This window comes from Amblyomma mixtum, chromosome 8 (assembly GCF_055824585.1).
Source record: "Amblyomma mixtum isolate Tamu chromosome 8, ASM5582458v1, whole genome shotgun sequence".
Classification (NCBI taxonomy): Eukaryota; Metazoa; Arthropoda; class Arachnida; order Ixodida; family Ixodidae; genus Amblyomma; species Amblyomma mixtum.
Genome location: NC_143019.1, coordinates 19,929,755 through 19,955,902, shown reverse-complemented (window position 1 = coordinate 19,955,902; position 26,148 = coordinate 19,929,755). Strand labels below are relative to the sequence as shown.

Below are 26,148 nucleotides of genomic sequence, written 5' to 3'. Positions count from 1 at the left end.
ATTTTGCGTTCACATCATCAGGCGTATAGATGAATGATTCTTTAGGTCTTCATTTAGTTTGGGCGACGTGTCGGTTGTGACCATAATGGCGTGATGGGGATAAGCAAACAACAAGTTAGATCCAGCACAGGTGTCATCGGCTATCTTCGCAGCTATCCAACCTACTGACGCTCCATCTAGTGCGGCCGAGCAGCAGGAATTATCCCGCTCCAATTCGTTGCACAATCACCTCAGGTTGTCTCCAAGACAGATTTAGCGCAGATAAACCTCGTCACCGGTGTCAGACTAGCCGCGCTGTTCCCTCTAAGCGTCCGGCGAGGGCGAGTTACGCGTTTCTCTAAATGGGGGCGCTCTTGATCACAGGCGTGACGTCGACCAATGCCAGGCTAGCTGGCTATGCATCCCACCAGTGTTTTATACTCCGCGGAAAATTCGAAGCAGTAAGTAAGCAAGTGGGAAACGACCGTTATAAAAATTATCTATAGACAGTCTATAGTCTTCTTATTGACTCTATTGAATTCCTATAGATATTGCTTTCTGTCTATTCATAGCCTATAGACTATCTATAGACAAAAGTCTACTAAAAGTGTATGGACACCGCAGTATGCGCTCTGTGGCGGCGTCAGCGTTTGCAGCTTCGGTCCAGACTGCTTCACCCGTGTTTGTTCGAAACTGCCTGAATCCCTCGGGCCTTTTATTCTCTCCTTATGATGCTTAATGTAATCTAGTTTATAATACCTCCCATGTTACTCCTTACTAGGCGCACTTGTGTCCTGCTGTTTCCCACGCTAATCGGAAGCCTTCTCCGTGGTAAGTGTTATGGTGTTATGCAGAATAGTGTGTAATAACACAAGGTATATATATAAAGGAGGTATAACGTTCACACATTCTTAAAATTTTTTGGTCATGAACATGAGTCCCGTATCAAACTGAAGCCCTAGTAAAAAGAAGCCCTAACCTCGCACAACGTTTGTCGTACAAATGTCAAACAGTTTGAACGATATTTTGCGTGGCTTCTGGAGAAATAAAAATTTAACTACGCGAACGGGTTAGGACACAAGGGAGACATTCACGACACTTAGAAGCGCAGACTGACAACTTTATTTTTCAGGAACACGCAAGCCGTATTTAAGCGCTCTATGTGACACGCCGGCATCTGTGACTTGATGCTTGACGCAAGCATCAAGTCCTGCAGAAGGATTTGTGCATTTTTGATTTTAGAAAAATCAATTCTTCATCTCGTCCTAAGTTGTTTCATCTTTGGTTTCACTTTTAGTAACCACTGTATGCATTGCTGCGCATTTTTCCCTTCTTTGATAGGGAGGGCCGGCCCAGTGATAGCTTGAATTGTGTTTTTCATGTTTTTGTGTGGAATTCCAAGATGGCACAATCTCGAAATTATCTTGTACAGTGTACCGGCTTGTCACAGAGAGCGCTTAAATACGGCTTGCGTGTTCCTGAAAAATAAAGTTGTCAGTCTGCGCTTTCAAGTGTCGTGAATGTGCCTCCCTTGTGTCCTAACCCTTTCGCGCAGTTAAATCTTTCTTTCAGAAATGAACCAACTAGCCCGGCAAATGCTTTTGCAACATATTTCTGGAAAAAAAAATGTATTTTTAAAAACACATGCCGTTTGTATAACATTTGAATGATAATTGTACGTTGTTTTACGGTTCTGTATTAGGTTATGGGAGGATAGAGCTTTTTTTTCACTAGGGAGAGGTCTGCTTTACTGGGAAGGCACTGAATTGACAAAATGTCCGCAGCACCTCGCATCCGCGAGGACAGTGGGAATGACCTTTGTGTTTTGTAAAAATGAGTAGTATTATCTTAATGCCCAAGGTGCAGTTGGACTAGTTACTCACCTGGCGGGCTGCGGGACGGGCCACCACCTCCTCCTATGCCTCCTCCTCCTCCACCTCCTCCTCCGCCTCCTCCACCTGACCCATCTTCAGTTACTTCCTCGCTTGACCCTGCGTGCAAAGAAGAAACTCAGTCAAAAGGTTTCCGTGGATACCAGGAGATGCCGAATTTGAATTCGTCAGAATTGCCTCGACGAAAGGTTGCGCTGCCGCAATCAGTGAATTCGTTCCACGAAAAAGCCACGAGTATGCGAGAATCCTCTCTTTCCTCGACAAGATTGTCTTCACCGCGACAAAACCTGGGGCAAACATGGTCGACTTTGGTTTTGTTTGGTTTCTGGGGTTTAACGTCCCAAAGCGACTAAGGCTATGAGAGACGCCATAGTGGAGGGCTCCGGAAATTTGGACCACCTGGGGTTCTTTAACGTGCACTGACATCGCACAGTACACGGGCCTCCAGAATTTCTCCTCCAAAGAAATTCTAGCCCCCGCGGCCTGGATCGAACCCGCGTCTTTCGGGACAGCAGCCGAGCACCGTAACCGCTGAGCCACCGCGGCGGCCACATGGCCGACTTTATTCGTGCGAAGCACAGCCATTGGTGCTGCTGACAATGATTTCGACGAGGTTCACATGGTGTTGGTTCAGTTGGTGTTCGATTTTTTTTAGACTGAAGTGACCTTCATATCTTTGCTCCTTCATTTCGTGCTCTTATGGGTATTCACTTCGTGCGTAATTGCTTTAAGTGCCAAAAATAACTGTATGGGGCGAAATCCAACCACGAATCTTGTGGCGCCCCTGAACATGCCAGTGCCGAAATAAAATAAATATTGCCCTGAGTGGGTAACGAACACGCGGCCTCATGTACAGAATAGCTTCGCTGGCCACTGCACGAGAGCACTAAGCTACAGGCGTTTTTTTTTCTTTATTGCCACTAAGCTACAGGCGTAGCCGATAACGCCTCGTGTTGAACTGCAACCAACACACGTTACATGCATCGTACATCGTCATCTTCGTCAACTTTCATCTGTGGTTCGAACAGATCAGGTCAGTTAAACCTCGACCAGAAGCCTACCCGAGTCTGATATCGCTACCAGAGCTTCCGACGAACCAGCAAAGCAAAACCATGAGTCAACAAGGCTAAGCACATACTCTCACACGTCTACTTGGTAGCTACGTTAAAACCCAAACACTTTTTTCGTGCTATGTCTTTGTATTATACATACTCTCCGAGTAATACGGTTCGGGAAGTCATTAACTGCAAACGCCCATACAGCATACGGTGAAAACAAGAAACGGTTTATTTAAGTCGCAAAATATGTATTTGCAAAACTGTAAGCGCACTTACCAGAAGATCCTAAGACAGAGTATCCAATGCCAATAACCAGCAGGAACGCGAAGCAAAGGCCGACGAGAATAAGGACGCTAGACCCTTCTTTCTTGTCACTGGAAAGAGATTTTTTGTCATTGGTATTTAGCCCGTTAACCAGGTGCTTTGCTCATTGTAATCTTCGCCGGCTTTTGTAATCAACACAAACAACTGTTCCGACTTGCAAGGGCTCTCTGCGGGGTGCGAGCAGAACGAAACATTTCTGACGGCGCAAAAAAGACCACAGCTGGGATTCTGTGTCTTAACTATTACAATCCTGTTTTACTTCTGTGTGTTCCTCGTTCTTCCGGACTGCCTGGCAGGCATGGTGACCACAAAGGCGTCGATGAAAAGAAAAAAAATATTGCAGATACGTAGTAGGAACGGTGGGCGCAGATGATGCAGAACTGACCATATCACAAAACTGTCTTCTTCTTGACCCACTTCATCTTTCCCTCCTCTGCGTTTCTGTTCTTCAAAGCTCAGCTGGATCGCATAGATAACCAGCCCTCCTAACACGTATGCAGAGCTCCCTGCACGTAGGCATATATACAATGCTGGATTATAAACACGCCCCTACTCTTTGCATTTTGTCCACTTAATTTTGGACCTGTGGTTATTCAGGTGCCACCTCGGCACAGAAGTTTTCCTCCAAGTGCCGACGCAAATGTTTTGCGTCGTCGCTTGGTGTTCAGTCCCAGATAATGTATTTATGAGGATGGAAGTGATATGTAATCTATATATAATTCCCGGCTGCGCAATGTTCTAGAGACAGCGATATACCTTCTTCGGCGACTGCTTTGAATAACGCGACATTAGCCCACAGTCAACCAGAAGAAAACCGCCTCCGAGGCTTAGGCTACAGTTACTGCTGTTGCCGAAGACACGGTTCGCGAAGACTGGAGACAACGGCTGCCGAGCAGCAGCTAGACAACAGATTCTCGATCCTGTACAACTAACTCGTCGTGCATTTTGGTAATGTTTGCGTCAAACTGCTAGAAAACAGCTTGTGTCCTATATATTGCGGTCGCAGAGTGGCATAAGGCGAAGACACTGCCCATTTCACTAAAAAACCGAACAAATTGATTTCCTTCGCCAAAGAATAAATTTTCACTGCCATTTGACTAAAAAACCGAACAAATTTATTTCTTTCGGCAAAGGATAACTTTTCAGAGAAAAACCGCTTGAGAAATGAGCACCATTTCTGAAGGCCGAAGGCTCCCCAGTGTACCACCAAAGCGCTCTACTGTCTACTTCTACATGTCCATTCCTTTACGTGGCGCTAGTGCAAAGATAATACAAAGCTTGAGGCAAAACAAAATGTACTTTTCAATGAAATGCACATAGTTATTTGCAATAAACAAATTTCAATGTCCTGATTGCACAGTAAAAATAAATAACTTCGGATGTATATCATTCAAAGTCGATTCTTACCCTCCTCCTCCTCCTTCGATGGCTGTAGAAAATAAATATTGCGAAAAAATATTAGATTAGCCGAGGAAAGTGTAGAAAAATCTGAAGCACTAAAATTCGACTAACAAATTCAGGAACGTGGTTAATACACTATACAGGGTGTTTCATCTAAGACTTTCTGCAATTTTTAAAAATAAGCTATTTGAATTAGATGCGCGCTTTTTCTGGCATAGCATTGTCAGTGGTGTAGTACATCATAATTCAACTAAGACGTGCTAACAGCAGGCTTGTTAACCAATATTTAATAGTTAACTTTTAAACTATTACCGTTGGGCTCCTTAATTATTGAGAGGCATGCAGCCCACTGTAAGTAATGTCCATATCCGTTTTTAGAATTTCGAGAACGCGATTATCCTCGGCGCTGTGGCCCAACAAATTTCGGCTACATCGCGCCAATATACATGCGGTTTGAGAAGCTTGCAGGCAAAGCAACCTCTCCAGTGAACCTAACTCGTCGAAATAGCCAAAATTTGCTGGGCCACAGCGCCGAAGATAATTGCGTTCTCGAAATTCTAAAAACGGATATGGACATTTCTTACGGTGGGCTACATGCCTCTAAATAATTAAGGAGCCCAACAGTAATAGTTTAAAAGTTAACTATTAAATATTGGTTAACAAGCCTGCTAGTTAGCACGGCTTAGCTGCATTATGATGTACTACACTACTGACAATGCTATGCCAGAAAAAGCGCGCATCTAGTTCAAATAGCTTATTTTTAAAAATTGCAGAAAGTCTTAGGTGAAACACCCTGTATATCCCAGGTAGGTACAGAAACTAAAGGCTTTCAAAAAGTCTTCAGGGAAACGCTATCGATAAGCATTGCACAGTTCTCAGTGAAAACTTCCTATGATTGCTTACGGGAACAGCAATATTGGACGCGCAGCTATTGAGTTATTCGAGAGTAACGATCGCTACCAGCTTCATCAGCATAAACGAATTCAGTTAATCCAGCGTCTGGGTTTAGCACTAAAGATATCTGATGATGAATGAACAGTAACTTATCCGTTATTTCCTGGATCATTCGATCCGCTTCCCTTTCATTAGTATTAGGCTCGGGTTTAAACTGCCACTCTTCTAGCGTTGTCTTGCTCCATGCAGGGATTATGAGCTTAACTGGCGCACAAGCTACAGAGTATTTATAGGGCTGAAAGTCTTGAAATCTAGGTACTTACTCGACATTTGGCTGCTCTCTGAAAAATAGAGTCAAGATTTATGGCAACAGCAAGATAGCAAAACGAATACTCAAATTCTTTACGGTTCATTTATGCACGTGGAAGGCTATCGCCTTGTTCACGAATGGTCGATGCACTTAAGAACGCCTTGTACTGGTCACGTACTTGTTCTTGGCCCACCCGGTGCATAGCAGGTGTCAAATGTGCTAGGTAGTGTTTCGTAGGCCATAATGTCGACGCGCGTATCGATAGCAACAACTATTGCGCGAGCGGTCGGTTTTTATGACCTAATCCTATCCTTGCGACTTCTGTTCGCCATGACATCTGAGGTCCGAACGAAAGCCCAAAGACCCCAGGGAGATCTCGGTTAAATCTGCCGGTGAAAAAAAGGGTACCTTATGTGTACGTTTTGTAAACTGCGGCCTGGGGTTATTTTCATGGCTCTTCAGTAAAGTCTTGTCGCATGGTGCCAAAAAACAGAGTTCTTGATTAGAGCGATGGCGATATCCAGTTTGTGCTGTGTTCGTAGTAGAAACCATGTCGTCTATGCCGGAACACTTTGCAGAAACTTAAAACCAATCTCGGATGGAGCTGACAGCACTCACAAGGTGACCATCCCCAAGAACTGAGCTTCCTCGCGCAACCCTCCTTTTTGCTTAGGTAGGATAGTTGTCAACAGATGTCGCCTCAGTCGGTGCATCAAGCGCTATCAAACAACGTTGGCGGAAGACGCCGCAACGAAAAAAGAGCATATAGCTGAAAACTACCAGAACAGCAGCGAAAACCGCACAATTGTACCCTAACACACGCCCATCGCAAAGTTCTAGCTCACCTAATCTCTCTAATGCTCTGCTATTTCCACTTTGAAGGGGTGCACTCGCCCCCCCCCCCCCCCCCCCCCTTTTCCGTTTTTCGCTTTCCCGCAATGCACTCCAACTGTGGTTAGCTCCCCCGCAACGCACTCTTCTCAGTTGTGTTACTTTAACTAACAGGGGAGGGCGCTCGCGTCGCAGCGACACCAGCGCCACGGATGGCGTTTTGCTGCGGGCAGACATAGAACACATTCTGTACTCATGCAACACCGCCATTATCTCTCCTTATTTCGCTTACTCCTCATCGGCCTTGTTGGGGTGTAAGGCTTCACTCTGGCTCGCCAGATGGTCAACAGGACTTAGCGGAGTAGGAGAGTTTTTACACTGGACCTTAGTGCTGTCCTTAAGTTTCCTCCTTCGCCTCCTCCTTCTGGTAAATTGAAAGTTCTCCGCGGGCACCCCGGATCGGTAATAATTTATCTTGGATTCAGGTAACTGGAAGCGCGCGAACGGCAGCTCGAATCCACTCTCCGTTAGCGGAGCGTGGCCTCGTAGGAACGGATCTGTCGAGCTCGTTGCGTCCGTTCTCGAAGCATCGGCGTCCCCGGCGAAATTTTAAGATGTGCTTACACGTCATTGACCCTAGTGTAGCCCTTCCCAACTTTTCCTCGGCTGCTGGCAGCCGGCGGTATTGTTTCAGCAAACAATGTTGCTTGTGTTAGGAGATTGTAGTCCTTGTTCCCAAGGGCACGGTTCCACCGTGGTCGCCTTGCGCGCTGTTGCGATAGCGATCAAGAGGTGCGGCTGTGGCTTAACTGCTTGCTGCAGACGTTGATTATGCACACGTGTTCAACAAGCCAGTTAAGGCTACCACCGGGCCTATACCTTGTGTGTGGTGCCTAGTGCTGGAAAACGACCCAAGCAGCATAGGCAATATTGGCTCATTATTGGAAACGTATTGACCACTGCACTGACTACTGCCAACTTTATCTTCGAAGTTGAATGGTTGTGTTCGGCGACCAGCAGTGAGTGCGACAGGTCACCAGTTAGACCGAACCGGACTACTGTGGCTTCTTTGTTTTTCGTGTCCACCTCGGATATGCATCGCCGTGTATTACCTTGCTTATCGTCGTTTAGTGTGACATTACAATATGTACTGGCCCATCTCCTCGAAAATGACACACTTGAGCCCCTCGCCGTTCTTCTCTGTCGCCTCCCAACAGTGCATACCGCAGAAAGACTAAACATAAATAAATTTGGAACATAATCGTTAACATTTCATGCGCAATGCGGTGCTTAACGATCGAGCAGGAGCTACTGCCCGCGATAGAAACTGGCCTCCTAATTGTGCGGCTTCTTATCGGACAACAATTCAAAAGAGAACACGCCGACTGGCTGCCACAACATGCGACAAGGAATGAATGTGCCCCATGCCCGCAGTGTTCAACCTGATATTCTGCCGGACTGTATACAGTGCGTGCTTCGAGTCACTGCCGCCCAGCTCTAATTGGCTGTTATTCTCTACACCGAACTATTTTAGGCCGCATGGCGCAGTACCTTTCCTCCAACATGTCCGAAACACACGGATTAGCCACATGGATTGAGCATGAGAGCTGTTTTTGCATTTCCAGTCTCTTTTCGCAAACACAAGCCCAAAAGATTGTTAAACTGCATTGTAGCTACTTGCGGCTCGGGAAGCGAGTGCACGAGTGCACAATGCGAAGCCTTGGCACCCAATTTCCACCACTGATGCGCTAAGGGTGGCAGTACTTACCGATCGTCGACATGGCGGCTAGAAAGGAAACATGGCGCTCTCATTAACAACAATGTAATTCATTTAAAACAAATGTCGACATCCCAAATACCGTGTACCCCTAGCTGACATATAAGGAGCATTATCATCTGCGAATGGAGCTATAGCAGTGATTACAGCCAAAGACGTAAGTTGGTGCATTAACTATTGGGCGCAAACGTATGAAATTACGTTTACTCCTTTCCAAAGCCTTAAACGACGTAGCGAGCACTTAAGAACCAAGATAGACTTCTTAAATAGCTAACGGCAGCCAGGACAGTTCAAATAAAACAAGGCAAGAACATTCAAAGGGGACGCTCTTATTATCACTCTCAATCCTTCCATCCGTATCGACTAGGCTTGGCAGATAGGGATCCCGCCATCTCCCTCGGTGGCACCGCTGCGCTGCAGATACCGTTAGATAGAGAGGCTTCAACTAAAACAACTAAAATGTTTGGGATCTTTACTTCCGGGATGCCCTCATGAAAACCCTAAGGTAGCCTAACGTAAGGGGGACATTGAGCATCATCAGTACTTGGAGTGGTGCTGTTATATCTCCTGTCCTATTTCCAAGCCTCTAGCAGCTACGTCAGCGCCCTCTCCTGTCTCTCGATTCGCCGCGCTCTGCGTGAGTGGAAGGCGCTGGTTGCATCCTCCAACACTATCGGCTGGGCAGATGCGCCTTAGCGCCTGTACGATTTCTGCAGCGTTCTCAGTAAGAGTCCGTGTGGCGGGAGGCCACAATTGAGCACGGTTTTTTTCTGGCCCACGTTTGTAGTCCAGTCACTGAGTATGACGTCACAACCTCAAGCGCTTCGCTGATTTTTGGCTCTGACAACTTTTCAACCCCGCTCAGATATGAACTGCAGTACTTACTTGATTCTTCACCTGGAAAAGAAGTGACAAATATAAGCAGTGTTAACTTTGTGAAGAGCTTTGTTATGAACTTCAAATAAAAATATGAAGGTTATGTAGGATGCTAAAACAGCAGAAATAAGACAAGGGCACCGGTGCTTACCCATGGTTAGGCAAGTCTAGGTGGTCTTGCTAATCAAGAAAAAGTCGTCAGCAAAGATGTCACTTTTCGATGCGAGGTCTGGCGCCTCCGGAGTGCTTTCCAAGGACGCTCCTTTGTGTTAAACCTAGAAGCATAAAAAGCAATGGGACGATGTTCTGAAGTCATTGACACAGGAACACAATAAATCACAACATGAGCCTGACGCACAGCTGATGTGGTCTAGACCTGTAAGAACAGCACTACTTATTCAATGTTAACCACACTGCATTGCTATGCACTTTGGACTATGGAGAACGCCGGAGCGAGAGGCACCGGAGTGGTTTTGGGCGCCCCTAGTAGCAATAACGCGCTGGAAAACATTCCCGCGTAGATTCTTTTCAACATTTTTTCATGATAGTTTGGCATAAACCTGGGTCGGAGTTATCGTAGCGAAAACCTCCGCGACCAGCAACAGACCCCAGCTTGCTTGTAGCTATCCCGGAAAGTGTCCAGGAGTAAAGCCATTACCGACGCATACTTCCTCTGAGAAATCATTGCAATCTAATCTGGTATTGCACGTTCAATCTCGTAAATGCAAATCTGAGGACGACCTGTCTCATTGTACGCCTGATTTCCGCGACACATCAGTGGTTTATGAAAATGATAAAACAAATCTGTAGGGAGTTAGTAGAGGCTTGCTACAATAGTAAGGAAAACGACACGTGTGTGGCTAAGCCCTCCGTGAGCTTTCACCGTAAGGAATTCGTCTTTTTAGATGATGAACTGGCACGCCAATGGCTTTAGGTTGTTGTTTCCTCCTTTCACTGCTATGGGGTTTTGTGCGAGCGCATCTCTTTGCGAGTCTTTTTTTTACCGCCTTCCTTCATTAAAATTTCAGTTGTTAGTCCAGCCTCACCTTGTTCTATTCTCTTCTTTTGTGTTGTGTTTTCCGGCTGGTTTTAAGATGAATCAGTGCCAACTCGCTCAGTCGTCAGCCTTGTTGAAACTATTGCCTAGCGAAATGTAACTATATGGAAAGCGATGCGCCGCCGCGGTAGCTCAGTGGTTACGACGCTCGGCTGCTGACCAAAAAGACGCGGGTTCGATCCCGGCCGCGGCGGCTGAATTTCGATGGAGGCGAAAATTGAAAGGCCCGTGGACTCTGCGATATTAGTGCACGTTAAATAACCCCAGATGGTCTAAATTTCCGGAGCCCTCCACAACGGCGTCCCTCATAGCCTGAGTCGCTTTGGGACGTTAAACCTCCATAAACCATCTTGAAAAAAAAACGCAGCAGCATGAAAAAACGCGGACGAAATAGACACACATACCACAGGACGAATGCTGCTCTTCCAAATGTTTTTGATTGAGAAAACCGAAGCTTAAGTACAGCGCTACTATCCCCTCGCGACAATCCATCGCATTGGTCTCAAAATGTCAGTGCAGTATCAAGAAGAGACCAGGAGGCGGGTCTTCCTTGTCTCAGATGCCATGCGTGGATGAAGCTCAAGAGTCGCGTTGAGGAGGAACTTCGTACAAAAGCCCGGGCGAAGGACAGGACGCGTAAACGAGTGGCCGCTGGCTCGCAAGCGTAGCAGGGACCGCCGTTTTATTGCGAAAGCAATACTACTTGCACTTTCACGCCTTTGCCGTGCGACGGCGGTGACCACCATCGTGCCGCGGCGGTGACCTCCAAAGCAATACTACCTGCACTTTCACGCCTTTGCCGTGCCGCGGCGGTGACCACCATTGACCTTCATTTAACTTGATTGCATTATATTGAATTAGATCAGATTAGATTAGATTACATTAGATTACATTAGATTAGAGTAGATTACATTGGATTAGTTTGGATTGGATTGGATTGGATAGGAGTGGATTGGATTGCAGTGGATTGGAGTGGAGTGGATTGAATTGGATTGGATTGCATTGGAAAGGATTGGATTGGATGGGATTGCATTGGATTGGATTGGTTTGGATTGGATAGTATAACCGATGCATCACCACAAGTCTAACCACAAGCACCACCACCAGCTACACTACCAGCTGTACCATGGCGTAGGTACGGATATTGCTTTCGCAATTACCGGGCTTAACCAAGCTAAGCCACAGCGAATTTTTGCAGCAGAAGCAATGGACCGAGGCCGAATGTGAGGTGTGTGCGAGCCCCGAACAGTGGGCGCGAGAAGTATGAGCGGCCCGCGAAATAAGGCAAGGTCCTCGCAAAACGACTGAAAACCTGCTAACGCGCACTATCCGCATTACAACGAATTGGTGATCGCCAAATAATTTATTCCGTGTCCCCTACCTCAATAAGAGATTGCCAGTGCCTAAATGTGAGTAGCGAACATGCACGCTGCGTCTGAGGTTCGGTGCTGATTTATTTATTTATTTATTTCGTGTACCCTCAGGGCCAGAGGCATTATAGAGGGGAGTGGTTACAAAAATTTAAGAAAAAAATGTACAGTGCAGCAAACTAATTAGTAATACAAAAATGATTGATCAGGGTGGATGTTTGGGCGAGTTGGTTGCTCATGATGAAAAACTGTAGCGCTCGAGACGAGGACACAACGAAGACGACAACACATGCGCTTGTGTTGTCGCATGTGTTGTCGTCTTCGTTGTGTCCTCGTCTCGAGCGCTACAGTTTTTCAAAAATGATTGCTCCTAGTTATACATTATTAGCTGTTGGGTTCTTGGTGTGCTGGTTAATAGTATATAATACACAAAATACAGCGCAGCAATACAGTGAAAAACAAACAAACAAAACGCTCGTACAAAAAACAACAAGAATATAGAATGAAAAAAAAAAAGATGATGCTCCTACTTATACAAAGTTTTCTAATGCTGTTTTGAAGCGTTGGTTGTCAGTAATGGTAGCGGTAGATGCAGGAAGGTGATTCCACTCAGCAGCTGTGCGCGGAAGAAATGACTGAAACATGGCATTGGTTTTGCAAAATGGAATTCCGACTTTGTTATTGTGATCTAGCCTTGATGAAATGTATTGGGGAGGGGAGATCAGTTCGTGGCAAAGTGAAGGATGATAAAATATCTTGTGAAAAAGTGAGAGTCTAAGGGCTTTACGGCGAGATGCTAAAGATGGCAGGCTGAGATTTAATTTCATTGCAGAGATGCTGGCAGTTCGGTTATAATTACGTACAATAAAACGAGCAGAATTATTCTGGACCATTTCTAATGAGTGAATTAGGTTTTGTTGAAAGGGATCCCACACTGCTGCAGCATACTCTAGCTTTGAGCGGACCAGTGTCTTATATAGAAGTAGTTTTAGGGAAGAAGGTGCCTTAGAGAAATTACGTTTTAGATATCCCAGCATGCGATTAGCATTATTAATTACGTAAGAAGTGTGAATGGACCAAGTTAGGTTGCTAGTAATATGGATACCAAGATATTTGTAAGAAGAAACAGGATCTAGAGGGACATTATTAAGGTGATAGGAAGGTAGCTGGCCGGATGTTCTTGATACACGCAGAAATTTACATTTTTTGATGTTTAATTCCATTGACCATGATTGGCACCAAATACAGATAGCGTTAAGGTCTGATTGAAGAGAAGATATGTCATCGTCGCAAATTATTTCCCTGTAGATGACGCAATCATCTGCGAATAAATGAATGTTAGAGGAAACACAAGAGGGTAGATCATTAATGTAAATTAAAAAAAGTAGAGGACCAAGTACCGACCCTTGAGGTACGCCGGACTGTACTTTACTTGGCTGCGAGGTTGAGTCATTAGCAGAAACAAATTGCGAGCGGTTAAAAAGAAAGCATTCGATCCAAGCAAGCAGTTTAGGATCAATGTTAAGTTGATGTAACTTAAACATTAGAAGGTTATGGCATACTTTATCAAATGCTTTCCAGAAATCTAAAAATATACAGTCGGCAAGTGAACAGCGGTCAAGGATGACGTTTAGCTGATGCGTGAATGATACTAGTTGTGTTTCACATGAATAAGTCTTGCGGAAGCCATGTTGCGATGGTGAGAAAAATGAATTAGATTCGAGAAAGCTAGCTAGATTTGAGGCAAGGACATGTTCTAGAATTTTACATGGGATGCAAGTGAGCGAGATAGGCCGGTAGTTAAAAGGACAATGCTTGTCACCTGATTTATGGAGTGGGATCACCTTCCCTACCTTCCATTCAGCCGGCAAAGAACTTTTTTCGAGCGACTGCTGGAATATCTTTGTTAGAAAAATGGAAGAATAACAGCTCGTGTTTTTCAAAAACTTCGCGTTGATTAAATCGTGCCCAGGAGCGGAAGATGGTTTTAGAGATGAAATTATTGATTCGATGCCTTCTGCTTCAATGGTTATGGGAAACATTGCTGGATAAACATTGTTGTGCGTAGATTGGGGAGTAATATTGGTAGTTGAAGAAAAGTTGCGCAGGAAAACTTCGTTAAGTACAGACGCACATTCGTTAGCTGGAATAACATTGGAAGAGCTGTCAATCAACGTTATCATGTCATCCGCTTTGGGGTTAATCACACGCCAGAATTTTTTATGTCGGTTTTAAGCATTGATGGCAGGGTATTATGAAGAAAGTTATTCTTTGCTTGTTTAAGCGCGGTTAAATACTCATGGGCTGCCAGTTTGTATTTAGTCCACCGTGTTATGCTAAAAGAACCTTTCGCAGATTTGTAGAGACGCTTTTTTTTATTAGACAAGCGCTTGAGACAGGTGCTGTACCATGGAGCGTTATGGTTACAGACAAGGGTGCGAAGTGGGATGTATTTGTTTGTTAATTCAGCAATTTTGGAAGAAAACATATTCCAGTTAGACTGAACACTACGGCAGTCGAAGTCTTGTAGAAAGACGTCAAGGAAGACTGATAATTCAGTATTAATGGCTTCAAAATTAGCTTTTGCATAATTTCGAAACGGTTTGAATTTTTTAACGGTTTTTGGTCGCAAGATATTCAAGTTGAATGAAAGGGCCGAATGGTCGCTCAAGCCGGGTAAGTACGTGATGTCGGAAACAAGATCAGGTTGCGCTGTTAATACAAGGTCCAGTGTGTTTGCGACAGATTCCATAATTCTTGTAGGCTGCGTAACAAGTTGTGAAAACGAAAAAACAGAGCACATTTCTAAGAACTCATTGGCTAATGAAGAAAAAGGCTGTAAGGTTGGAGATCCAGTGTTCCATACTATATTTGGTAGGTTAAAATCGCCAAACAGAAATAAAGGTAACGTGGGATAACGGCATGTAACGATGTTAATGATATCATGTACCTCATTTACGAAGTTAGATGAATGGTTTGGGGGGCGGTAACAAACACCAATGATTATCTTCTGGTGGTTTAGTTCAACGATGGCCCAAACCATTTCTAAGTCAGTAGATACATGAATACACTGGGATGCAAGATCTTTCGAAATGGCTAAGAGCACGCCGCCTCCCTGTCGCATTGTTCGGTCACAACGATAGAGTGAAAAACGATGAGCGGTCTGAAAAAGTTCGTGATCTTGAACCTGTGAATGCAGCCACGTTTCTGTAAGCACTAAAGTCGGAACGACGCGAGCGGATATGATAGTAGCGCTAAAGATCGAATCACTTGAGCTTGTTGATAGCGATGTTGGCGCTTTCAATACGAAGAAACAACTGCCCATTAAAATGTGTTAGCGGCGTGTGCTGGCAAGAGCGTCTAAATTCGCTGAAAGATTAGCACTATGGGAGCATAGAGCTGGCAGGGACGACAAGGGCCTGACAGCATGAGCTTCAAGAACTGTACGATGTGACAGTTGCCGACAGAGCAGCGCCCATGCTACAGTCAGAGTGTGCTTCGGGAAATAATGGCTTGTAGCCGAAAGCACAGCCGATGAACAGGCGACTGCTCGGGATACGCATGCTATCCCACCTGGTGCCTCAGTCGGTGGCCTTCAGGGTATGGGACAGGCCTCGGCCTTGAGCAGCTGTCACGCTGGTTGGGAACCGGTAGGGTCCTGCGAGGAGAAAACAGAGACACGTGACGCCTGGTGTCTCCTCAGGGTGGCTCGACAGTTGACGGTACTTCGCACACAGACAGTGCTCGGGCAAGTACCAGCAGGCATACGGGAGGACTCCGAGGGCAGGTATGGTGGGCAGCAGGGGCAGCGGGACCTCAGAGGGAAGAGCACCGGTCGGTGCGAGCAACGGTCGTTGAGTGCTCGAGCTTCGCGAGCTGTTCGCGCTGGAAAAATAATGATGATGATGATCTCAAGCTTAATGACGCATACCTACGGTGGCGGATTGGCCAGGGTGCATAGCGGATACAAACGCACTCGTGCACAGAGAGTAGAGTATTTGGCTAATTCTGTGTCTTAGAATAGAATTTGTACAAAAAAATTGGCAAAAAAACGGAAAAGAAAAAGCAGTGAATTGTCATTCTTAATTCTAGCAGAGGAATCTACCTGACGGAGTTATATAGTCGTGAATATAATCGCACAATTGTTTCAGGGCGTATCCTTGGCGCTTGCCGCGAAGGAGAGAGGGGCAAATTTTCCAAGTAAATTTTACGGAGAGCAGCGAACCGCTGGCAGAAGAGGAAAAAGTTGTCTACGGGCTCAATTTCGCCTGAGGACATCATCATCATCATTTCGCCACAAGACTCACAGAGGTTAATCGTAGATAACCCTCGATCGACGTAAATAAAGATTTAGCCGCGGTATTCTGCAGCGCAAGAGGGCCATGGACACCTCACATTGCCTTGAACTGCACGTCCGCATACTCCAAGGAAATGCCAGGTGTTGAAAATCCGTTGCAGCAAGGAGAAGCTCAAGAATTATGAATATATGGATAACCCATGCTGCAGTGGCCGCGTTTCGGTGCAGGCTAAACGGAAAATCTGCGCTGTCAGTTCACGATGAAGAACCCCATGGGGTCTAAATTACGGCAGAACCTTCCATAGAGTACTGGGCCTGTATCTACACCTGACGGCCGAGGGACCTACATGAGCGGGCCTGCATGATTGCGGTGACTCATGGAGTCCTGGTCTGAGGGCTCCACTCAAGAAGACGTATATAATCAATAACCTTTTTCCTTCTCCTCCATTTGGCGCATTTTTCTTCCTTTCGTTTTGCTTCTTTCATTCACTCCTTCATTCCTTTCCTCAGTTGACTGATTGATTGAAGAGCTTCTATTTCCAATATGAAAGACGTTTATCCTCGCCCCCGGCAAGCGGGCCTGGGAGATGGAGAATTGCTATTGGATATGGGGGTTCGGAGTCGCTGCTAGTTGCTGCTGCTGCTTGGCGGAACCGCGGTCAAGTCGACGCCCGTTCCCACCACCAGGACAGGAGTGCCGTTGAGTCAATGAGTTTCGTGGTGGGAGAAAGATTACGAGTGTGTTTATTTACATTTTTACAATCGTTAGAACAAACGGGAGAGTCAATGGGAAAGTATCTCTTGGCTCGGCTTTGTCCGACGCCATCCGTGCCGTTTCCGCACGTTTTCTGAATGAGCTCTGGCGGAGTTACACCTAGCTAACTCTGAGACGGTCTCTCTAGCCCCTCTACTTTGGCCGCGCTTTGTCGTGTACCATCCATGCCGATTGTGCGCCATTTCGCAATCCTGTCTTACGGCGTCACGACTCTCCAACTCGGCGATGGACTGGAACGTTGAGGGCCCTGTCTGAACGAAGATAGCGTCGCTCATTGCTACTTCGTTCTCATTAAGCCCGTTGAGCTTTGCAAGCCGCCTTTTCTCAGCCTGGAGTTTAAGCTCTTTTACCTCCGCAGCTAGTTTCTCCACACGGTGCTGTAGCTGTGCCTCAAGTTCCTCTCTTTCCGTTTCCTCAGCTCTTTTATGCTCCTGTTCTTTTGCCCACTTGTGCATATTATCCCAAGTAATTTCAAAATCATCCTGTTCCTCTTTTTCTAAATTTTGGATTGCTTGAACAATATCCGAAACTTTCGCTTTTTCCTCCACATCCACTCCTAACTCATCGCGCAAGAACAACAGGTTTGTCCTCAACAACCCCGTCAGGTCCACGGTCACTGCTTTTAAATATTGGCTTTGCTCACTCATGGTGATTATGAACAACTACACCTGTGCTACAGACATACAAACACCCGATAAACTAGCAGTTCAGATTGTTAACGCAGAATTTGAAGCCTGGAGGATCCAAAGCAAAAACCAAACACTCACCCGCAGATGCAGCACCATGTCACTCGGTTCATCACATCGCTTCCAACCAGGTGTTAAGGGGGTTGCGTGTCGCTGCTAGCTGCTGCTGCTGCTCGACGGAACCGCTGTCAAGCAGCAGCAGCAGTAGCTAGCGGCGGCTCCGAACCCTCTATCCAACATTGAGCATGGACGGTCAGAGGCTGGCTGGCAGTCCTTGAATGGTAGCGGCCTCTTCCGCTAGATGGATGGTGGTGCGCTGGAGTTCAGGGTCCGGGCTTCTTAGCAGAGCCTCTCAGGTTTCTGTACTGTCAATATTTTTGCCCACCCCGGGAGAATTTGGGCACTCCAAAAAGATGTGGTCGAGGCTCCCTTTCACCCTACAGTGTGTGCATCTATCATAAGACCGCAGGTCTGGGTACACGTGGTACGCCCATAGCGGGTTCATAAATGTATTAGTTTGTAGCCACCTCCACGCGACAGCTTCTCTATTATTTAATTTTGGGTCTCAAAGCGATATTAAGGTGTCAAATGGTGAAATTAGACATGCGCTGCACCTTTTCCTTTGCAAAAAAAAAAACCTATTTATAAAATGCATATCGCGGGAGAAACTACAAATTAAAAAAAAAGGCACCAAAATTGTCTCACTATGAATGAGCACCGGAACCGTGCCCTTAGAGAAGGCAGCAAGAACGGGTGGTGGGGGTGGTGAAAACATCTATTTAGAAGGGGCAGGAGGTATGTTTTCATCAGCCCATAAGGGAACGATCCTTACAAGCACTAGGATCCTAGGCGCACTAGGAGATCCATTATTTGAGGTGAATTTTGCCTGCATTTTACGTTGACAACTTCTGGAATTTTTCTGCCGGCAGCAGTTTCGGAGAGTTGTGTTATCTGCCCTGTCAACTGCGCCTATTAAGTTCTTCCGCCGTATTTATTACGCCTAGACCCATGAGCCTAGCTGTTGGGGTGTTAGGTGGTAGTCTCAAGGCCGTCTATTATGCCCTGCGTATCAGAGCGTCTATCCTATTTCTTTCCTTTTGCGTGAGTCTGAGATATGGGAGTGCGTAGCCTATGCGGCTGAGCACAAAGGCTTGCACTAACCTTATCGTTTTTTTCTTTCAGTCCTTTGTTTTTGCTGGTGACCCTCTTGATAAGCCTAGCTGTTTGGTCAACGTAGTTAGACATATTTCTGATGAAGGTAGAGTTTTGCCTATTGCTTTGCAGTCGCCTTCCCAAGATCCTGACTTCTTTGGCCGTTGTTATGTCAAGGTTGTCTATCCTGAGTTTGATGTTTTGATGACTTTCCCTGCCCAGGGGGAGGGGGGGGATGATGAGCAGCTCGGATTTGGAAGGAGAGCAGGCCAGTCCGGCTTTTTTAGCAACTTCGGTTACTATGTTGGTCCCTACTTATAACGTTTCTACCTCTGCGTCACTGCCTTTCTTTATCCATAGCTTAAGGTCGTCTGCGTACATGCTGCGGTATAGGTTTGGTACCTGTTTTAGTCGTTGTGGGATCTCTAGCAAGGCTAAATTGAATAGGAGCGGTCATAGTGCTGCCCCTTGCGAGGTACCCCTGCTATCTAGTTCTATCGTGTCTGTAGCTAAGTCTCCCACATTGACGATCGCTTGCCTGTTTGAGAGGAAGTCTTTAACGTAGTTGCATGCTCTTTTGCCCGGGTTGATAGCCTGTAACCCCGCTAGCATGGCTTAGGGGCACGGAGTATGTTCCTGGGACTTTCATTTATGGAGTTGGTCTCTGACAACGCAGGCGTCGCGCTCATTTCACTGGGACGAGGCGCCTGGCTGTCTGCTAGGATAGACTTTTGCATTGCCATAGTGCTTGCCAGACCATTTCTGAGTTCTTCACTGACCATCATCTCACAACGGTATGAAGGAACCGATGCAGAGTTACTCGCACACGTAAAAAATATGTACGTCCACCAACACCCGTGCAGAACTCTACCAGAGTACAAAGGCAGCAAAAAGGACGAGATAGACGGGGACCTAACTGTAGCGTAAGTCAGAGCTGCGGCTATGGAACTAAAAACTTCATCAGCAGCAGGACTAGACAGAATCCCAAATAAGACTTCGAGAAACCTAGATGAGGACTTCATAGAAGCACTCACCTGCTATATGAACAAGTGCTGGAAAAGCGGCACAATACCGAAGTCGTGAAAAATAGCGAAAATGATCCTCATTCCAAAACCGGGCAAACAGCTCAGCTTAGAACACCTTAGTCCAATCTCTCTGACATCCTGTGTAGGGAAGCTACTTGAATATGTAGTGCTAAACAGGCTCTCAAAGCACATAGAGGGAAACGAGCTTCTACCGGCAACCATGGTAGGCTCCAGACCCAATCTATGTCTACGCAGGACGTCATGTTGCAGCTCAAATGACACATTCTGGTCCCCAATATCCCGGCTAAGGACACCAGAGCCGTCTTATCTTTGCATCTGACGAAAGCCTTCGACATGAGGGGTGCTTGCGCATTGTGTTGACATCTTCATGGAGGAAAGAACGTTTATTATTGCATACAGACTGTGCAAGAAGCAGTTTTACATGACGCAAGTAGTGGCAGGTGACTCAAATATGACAGCCTTACTTGTTCCTCAATAGGGCCTCCAGGCCCTAGCGATTACAATTTAATCATTATTTTGTGCGTAATATTCTAGCGCTTTTAAGTGTTTTACCGAAAGAATTTATTACCAAGCAGTAACCTCAAGCTTACTTGAACCTTTCCACGTCATTAGAGGAAAAAATAAATGGTTTTATTTTACACGATGCAATAAAGGGAGTGGCGCCCGTCGGTGGCAACATCAAAGTGTACGCAGTTTTTATACCCCTTTCTAACCTACTTGCATATGCCGGACAGGTGAAAGACCGCTAGAACATGTCGGTGAAGTGCTAAATGTCCGAACTATTGCAAGAACGGTCGTTGTTTCTTGCCTAATTCAAAACTGGTGGCCTCTAACTTTAATGATTCTGATTGGAATCACTGGGCCGGAAAGGGTTAATAATAAGGTTTTGTGTTAGCGCTGCGGCTAATTGTCTTCGAGTGTAAGCAAATCGAAAGTTGTGAGTTCTAGGAGTACGCCTTGTATTCCGTAAAATTCCAGTTTATTTAGCAACATTGTGTGGTAATGTGCAAGTCAAAATACGAGCCAATATAAGACCTTAAATAAATCAGGTAAAAGCTCGTTTTATTCAAAGACCTTGAGAATGATTGTTTTTTTTTTCAGTTAAAAGCGCTAGTTTAGTGAATCTTCCTTTGCGAAAGCCATATTGATTAGGTTGGTTTGGTTTGTTCGGGTTTGACGTCCCATAGCGACTCAGGCTATGAGAGACGCCGTAGTGAAGGGCTCCGGAAATTTCGACCACCTGGGGTTCATTAACGTGCACTGACATCGCACAGCACACGGGCCTCAAGAATTTCGCCTCCATCGAGATTCAGCCGCCGCGGCCGGGATCGAACCCGCGTCTCGGCTTTTTGGCTAAGATCACCAAAGTGTAGTGTATTGATTAGAGTTTATTAGATTACATTTTATAGCGAATTCTATGATGTATCATATTGTTACGTGGCGGCCAGCCGAAGAATGAGACGTGGTGAACCATGGCTATGAGATGATTTAATGGCCGCTGGCCTAGCGCGGGCGCTCCGTCCCGCGCCACTGCCAGCTTCGTCTTCGTCACACTACCCGGGGCCTCCGAGCGATCGTCCCGATCGGTGACGAACAGACGGCGAAATGGCGATGGTCTTGAGCGAAGGATCGAACAATATGTAGAAGATGGTGCAGTTCTGGCCGCCACGATGAGAAAGATGAGAGTGAGTCCTGGTCCACGAAGCATCCGGGCCGTAGGGTGCCAGGAGCTGACGGCCGAGGTCTCTGGACGCACCGAACGGCAGAGGCAGGGGGACGGTGTCTTCACGTTTGGGTCAGTGGGGTCTTGGGTCGGTGGGGTCTTGGGTCCGTCGGGTCTTGGGTCGTCGTGTAGTGTGGTCCGGGCGGGGGACGGGGCTGGGGTGAGCGTCGAGGTCGGTTCAGGTCGGGCGGGCTGGGGCACGGCCGTGCGGCGCTGACCAGGTACTCACGGCCGACGTCCACGGCAGGCCCAGGACGCCGAAGCTCCGTGACCAGGATGGCGATGAAGGGACCCCAGCACCTCCACCAAATGTTACGTGGCGGCCAGCCGAAGAATGAGACGTGGTGAACCATGGCTATGAGATGATTTAATGGCCGCTGGCCTAGCGCGGGCGCTCCGTCCCGCGCCACTGCCAGCTTCGTCTTCGTCACAATATTTTCATAGCCTTTGGAAAATACGTACAAAATAGAAATCAGGTGGTAGTTCGAGAAGTTGTGTTCGGGCTCGCCCTTTAAAAAGCACACTCCCTTCGAATACTTGCATCTTTATAGGGAAATTTCCCGTAAGAAGAGCCGAGTTATAAATGCTGGCGAAATTGAGTCAAGCGAGTATTTAAGAAATTTGTATGCCGTCTAAGCAGCATGACGTAATATTGCTTAATTAAGTGAAAGTCGCCTGCTACTTCACTTGTTGGGTTAAGGTACAAACTATTTAAGTTCTTGGCGACCCCGCTTGTAGCATCGGTGGTAAGAACTGCTGGCCATGTTGACACAAAGGTTTCTGCAAGGAGGTAACTACGAATAGGTTTTTTGTTTAAAATTATTTCATTAGTGTTTTGATGTCTACAGGGCCGTTTCAAAGTTTCGTTCATTTTTCTCCATCATCTTTAATATCACGATCAGTCAGGAACAAACTGAACAGGCAATTGCGTATCGCATTATGTAGCAAATAGTTTTTGTGTGTAGTCCAACGGTTTCGCAATCTGCCTGTTTGCACACGGTCAAGAACTTTTCAAAAGAATAGCGTTCATTCTTATCTTTTAATGGTGTGCTTTGTTATTCAATGTTTTCCTGTTATTTTTCTTTCTGACATCAAAGGAAAGGGTTCATTTTAAACTCCATTAAATAAAGCTACAAACCTTTCCTATGCCTCGTCATAAGTCTGAGTGGTACATAATATCCCAAGATGTGTCGATTATTACACCGCGAAACTTCTCCGGTGGCATTTTGATTAAGTATTTGAACCAAATTTCGATTTTTTAAGCAAAGAAATAAGCGAATGGTCAATGATAAATGAACTATAAAACCCTCTATATTATAATTTGGATTTAGGTTCTTAATAAAAAGATCATGTAACGTTGTTGAGTTAGGCGCGATGTGTGTTGCTGATTGGATTACACTGCTGAAGCCATGCTAGTGCGAAATTGTTTCTAAATGGTGCTGAGATGTTGATACGTTTAGATATATATATATATATATATATATATATATATATATATATATATATATATATATATTACAATCACAACTAAGCATACGTTTCAGTTTATTTTGGGTTAAATATTTCGCATAAATTTAATTAAGAGGGTAGGTAAACTCGACGTCTGGCTGTCTGGATAATTATGAATGTTTTGTCGCCATACTGTATGATATCACTGGAACCGAGTCTCGGTTAACCCCAAGGTGTAAAGCTTGAAATAATTTTTTTTGAAGTAAGGCTTTTCTTTGATCTTCTTTATTGCATGCTGATCGCCTGTTTAATGAAAACACGTGAGACCTTTAATGTTCTCGGAGATAAAGATCTTGTGAAGTCATGGTCGTGGTCACGCGAGGATCGTGACTGATAAAACACACAATGAATGCGTTCAGCGGTGGCCAAAGTTACAGCGATTAGCTGAGCATCACTGATTTCTTACCAAGTCCGGGTATCTCTTAGACGTCGTTTTCGTCGGTTCTTCGTAAAAGACCTTGGTGTTGTAGGCGGACGGTGGCGCTGCGATACAATCGTCATTATCCTGCAACTCCGTGGAGCTTACGCCTATCACAATGTCGGCATTCATGGTTCTGCATAGGACCGAAGGGGTACCTGTTCATTCCCATTTCACTCCAGCTTTAGCGCCCGATTCATGTGAAGCCATGAGAAACAAGTTGCCAAGAGATTGGGACAGAGTTCTCTGGTTCAAGCAGAGTAGTGGATCTGGTGAATGCGTAGTGCGCTTTGACTCTGCGAAGCGTCTTACAGGCATGCGCTGATGCGTAAATTATTAATTTTGATTACCCAAATTCGAAACGAGGTAATTGAGTGGGAGATGCGAACGGGACCCGATAACAATATCATGTACTGGTATTAAGCGTGAAGTTCAACGTTCCGCCATTTATTTAAAGCATTTCAAAAACATAAAAGTGGGACAAAATGAGTAAACGTTTTGGTGCAGTTTGGAGTACTATATTAGGCGTTGAAAAACGAGCGGTATTCAAATATGTTACATTACGGAGAACGAACATTTATTCCCATGAAATTGGTCTTATTTTTCACGGGGCAGGGCTACTTGACCAGAAGTTGCTTGCGTCCACCTGTTGTAGAGAGACTGGCCACCAACTCTACATTATAATCACCGCGGTACTGCACCGTTGAGAGAACATAATCGCGCTTTACTGTAAGCTATAATGCCAAAATTAATGCTGCAGCCGCATAATTTGTGACAGAGATGCGGAATCGCGAATGGTCATTTCCTTACAAAACAAAAGCCCCCCCCCCCCCCCCCCCCCCCAAACCTACCACTTAAGCCTCAGGGGAGCTAATGCTCCAGTGAGGCTCCTGAAAACCAGCGCAGATACTGGCGCATATTGACGGAGAGAAAAAATTGAAGGTGCTGCAAAGTATACAGCTAAGCCTAACATCTTCATCAAAATTTCCTCTAACGTAAAAAGGCCTAACCGCGGTCTTCTGGCAGCTGTGACACTGGAGCAATTTCAAAAGCGATTATGGTTTTATATCTGACTGACATGCTGCTGTGCTATATTTTGTTAGGTGAAAATGTGCTTTCAATTCGGGTACCTATAATAGCCTCATCTGTTGAAGCAGCACTGAAAACACAGCTGAGCACACGCCGTGGGTGTGGCACACACACAAAGAAAACGTTAATTCTCTTTAACATCGCAGGCGGTTATGTGCAGGAATTCCCTCCTCCACAGTGATGGGGAGGGCGGCTTGCCCTCCCGCAGTATCGGGGGCGATCGGCGTGGCTTGGTCAGTCAGGGATGTGGAACAGGTCGTTCCTGATAATCCTGAGCCGCAAGAACGGGTCGGTCTCGCAAGAATTCGTGTAGTCTCCCAGGTGCACGTTGTTCACCAGCCACACCATGTTAGCCCGCAGGTGGGCGCTTTGGTTCATTTTATCGAGCTGCGAGGACAATCGGCGAAATGCTCAGATTACACGTTACGGAAAACAAGTGACAATGGGGTGTACATCTCAGCTCACACGCGTAAATTAACAAAAAACATTCAAAAGAGAATAATCACGTTTGTACTAAAAAATTATAATGGTGCAGAACGTGCAAGCCACTCTCAAGGCAGGAATTTTGCTATTCTCAATAGGTACAGGGAAGCCGAACTACTCATCACAAAAAAATGGACTGCGGCAAGATGGAAAGATATTCCGAGAGCAACCATATATCAGCTCGCATTTCTCGTAATTCACGTATATATTCGATAATGTTTACGCTTTATCTGTCTGCCTATTTAATGGTATATATGCATAGGCGTCAAAGACACGTGGTTACCTGCGTCGCCACCAACTGAAGGCACCCACTAAAGTAAACAAATTACTTATCTGCGCTCTTTCCTGTCCTCTTTCCGTTTCGCCTTCGGGTCTCTACTTTCGCGCTCTTTCACGTATGTCAGAATGGACCAACTAGCCCAGCAAAAAGCTCTGCTAGATTACTTATCTGCTATTGGTCCGTCAACAAATGATATTCCTTTCACAGTTTTAAGCCCCTTCGAATTAATACATACCAAATCATTATCATCATCAGCCTGATTACACCCACCGCAGAGCAAAGGCCTCTTCCATGTCTATCCAATTAACCTTGTCCTTCGCCAGCGGCGGCCACCGTATCCCTGCACTTCTCAGTCTCATCCGCCCATCTAACTCTCTGCCACCACCGCTACGCTTGCGTTCTCGTCTAATCCACTTAGTTACCCTTAAGGACCAGCGGTTATCTTACCTTCGCATTACATGCCCTGCCCAGGCTCATTTCTTCCTATTGATTTCGACTAGGATGTCATTAACACGCGTTTGTGCCCTCACCCACTCTGCCCACTTCCGGTCTGTTAACGTTACACCTATCATTTTTCTTTCCTTAGCTCGCTGCGTTGTCTTTAACTTGAGCTGAACCCTCTTTGTTAGCCTCCACGCTTCTGCCCCATAGGTGAATAGCAATAAGATACAGCTGTTGTAGACTTTCCTCTTGAGGGATATCGGCAAACTGACATGCATGATCTGAGAGAACTTGCCAAATGCGCTCCACCCCATTCTTATCCTTTAGTTAATTCCCTCTCATGATCCAGATGAGCCGTCACTACCTGCCCTAAGTAGACTTATTCCCTTACCACTTCCAGCACCTCGCACCAATTGCGAACTGGTGTTCCTTGCTAGATTATTGAACATTACTTCGGCTTCCTCCATATTAATTTTTAGA

General features: G+C 45.8%; 2 protein-coding genes across 2 annotated transcripts in view; both read right to left on the bottom strand.

Annotated features, from left to right (window-relative positions):
* Positions 1-8,470, bottom strand: part of LOC149331576 (uncharacterized) — a 39,155-nt gene extending 30,685 nt beyond the window's left edge. Inside the window, exons 1-2 of the mRNA XM_089557375.1 lie at positions 8,458-8,470; positions 1,863-1,970 (exon numbers count right to left, since the gene is read on the bottom strand). Of these exons, the coding sequence (XP_089413501.1) occupies positions 1,863-1,970; positions 8,458-8,470 (121 nt within the window). The remainder of the gene's footprint in view (positions 1-1,862; positions 1,971-8,457) is intronic.
* Positions 8,471-24,698: 16,228 nt separating this feature from the next.
* Positions 24,699-26,148, bottom strand: part of LOC149331575 (uncharacterized) — a 41,397-nt gene continuing 39,947 nt past the window's right edge. The window contains exon 14 of the mRNA XM_089557374.1: positions 24,699-24,851. Within this exon, the coding sequence (XP_089413500.1) occupies positions 24,699-24,851 (153 nt within the window). The remainder of the gene's footprint in view (positions 24,852-26,148) is intronic.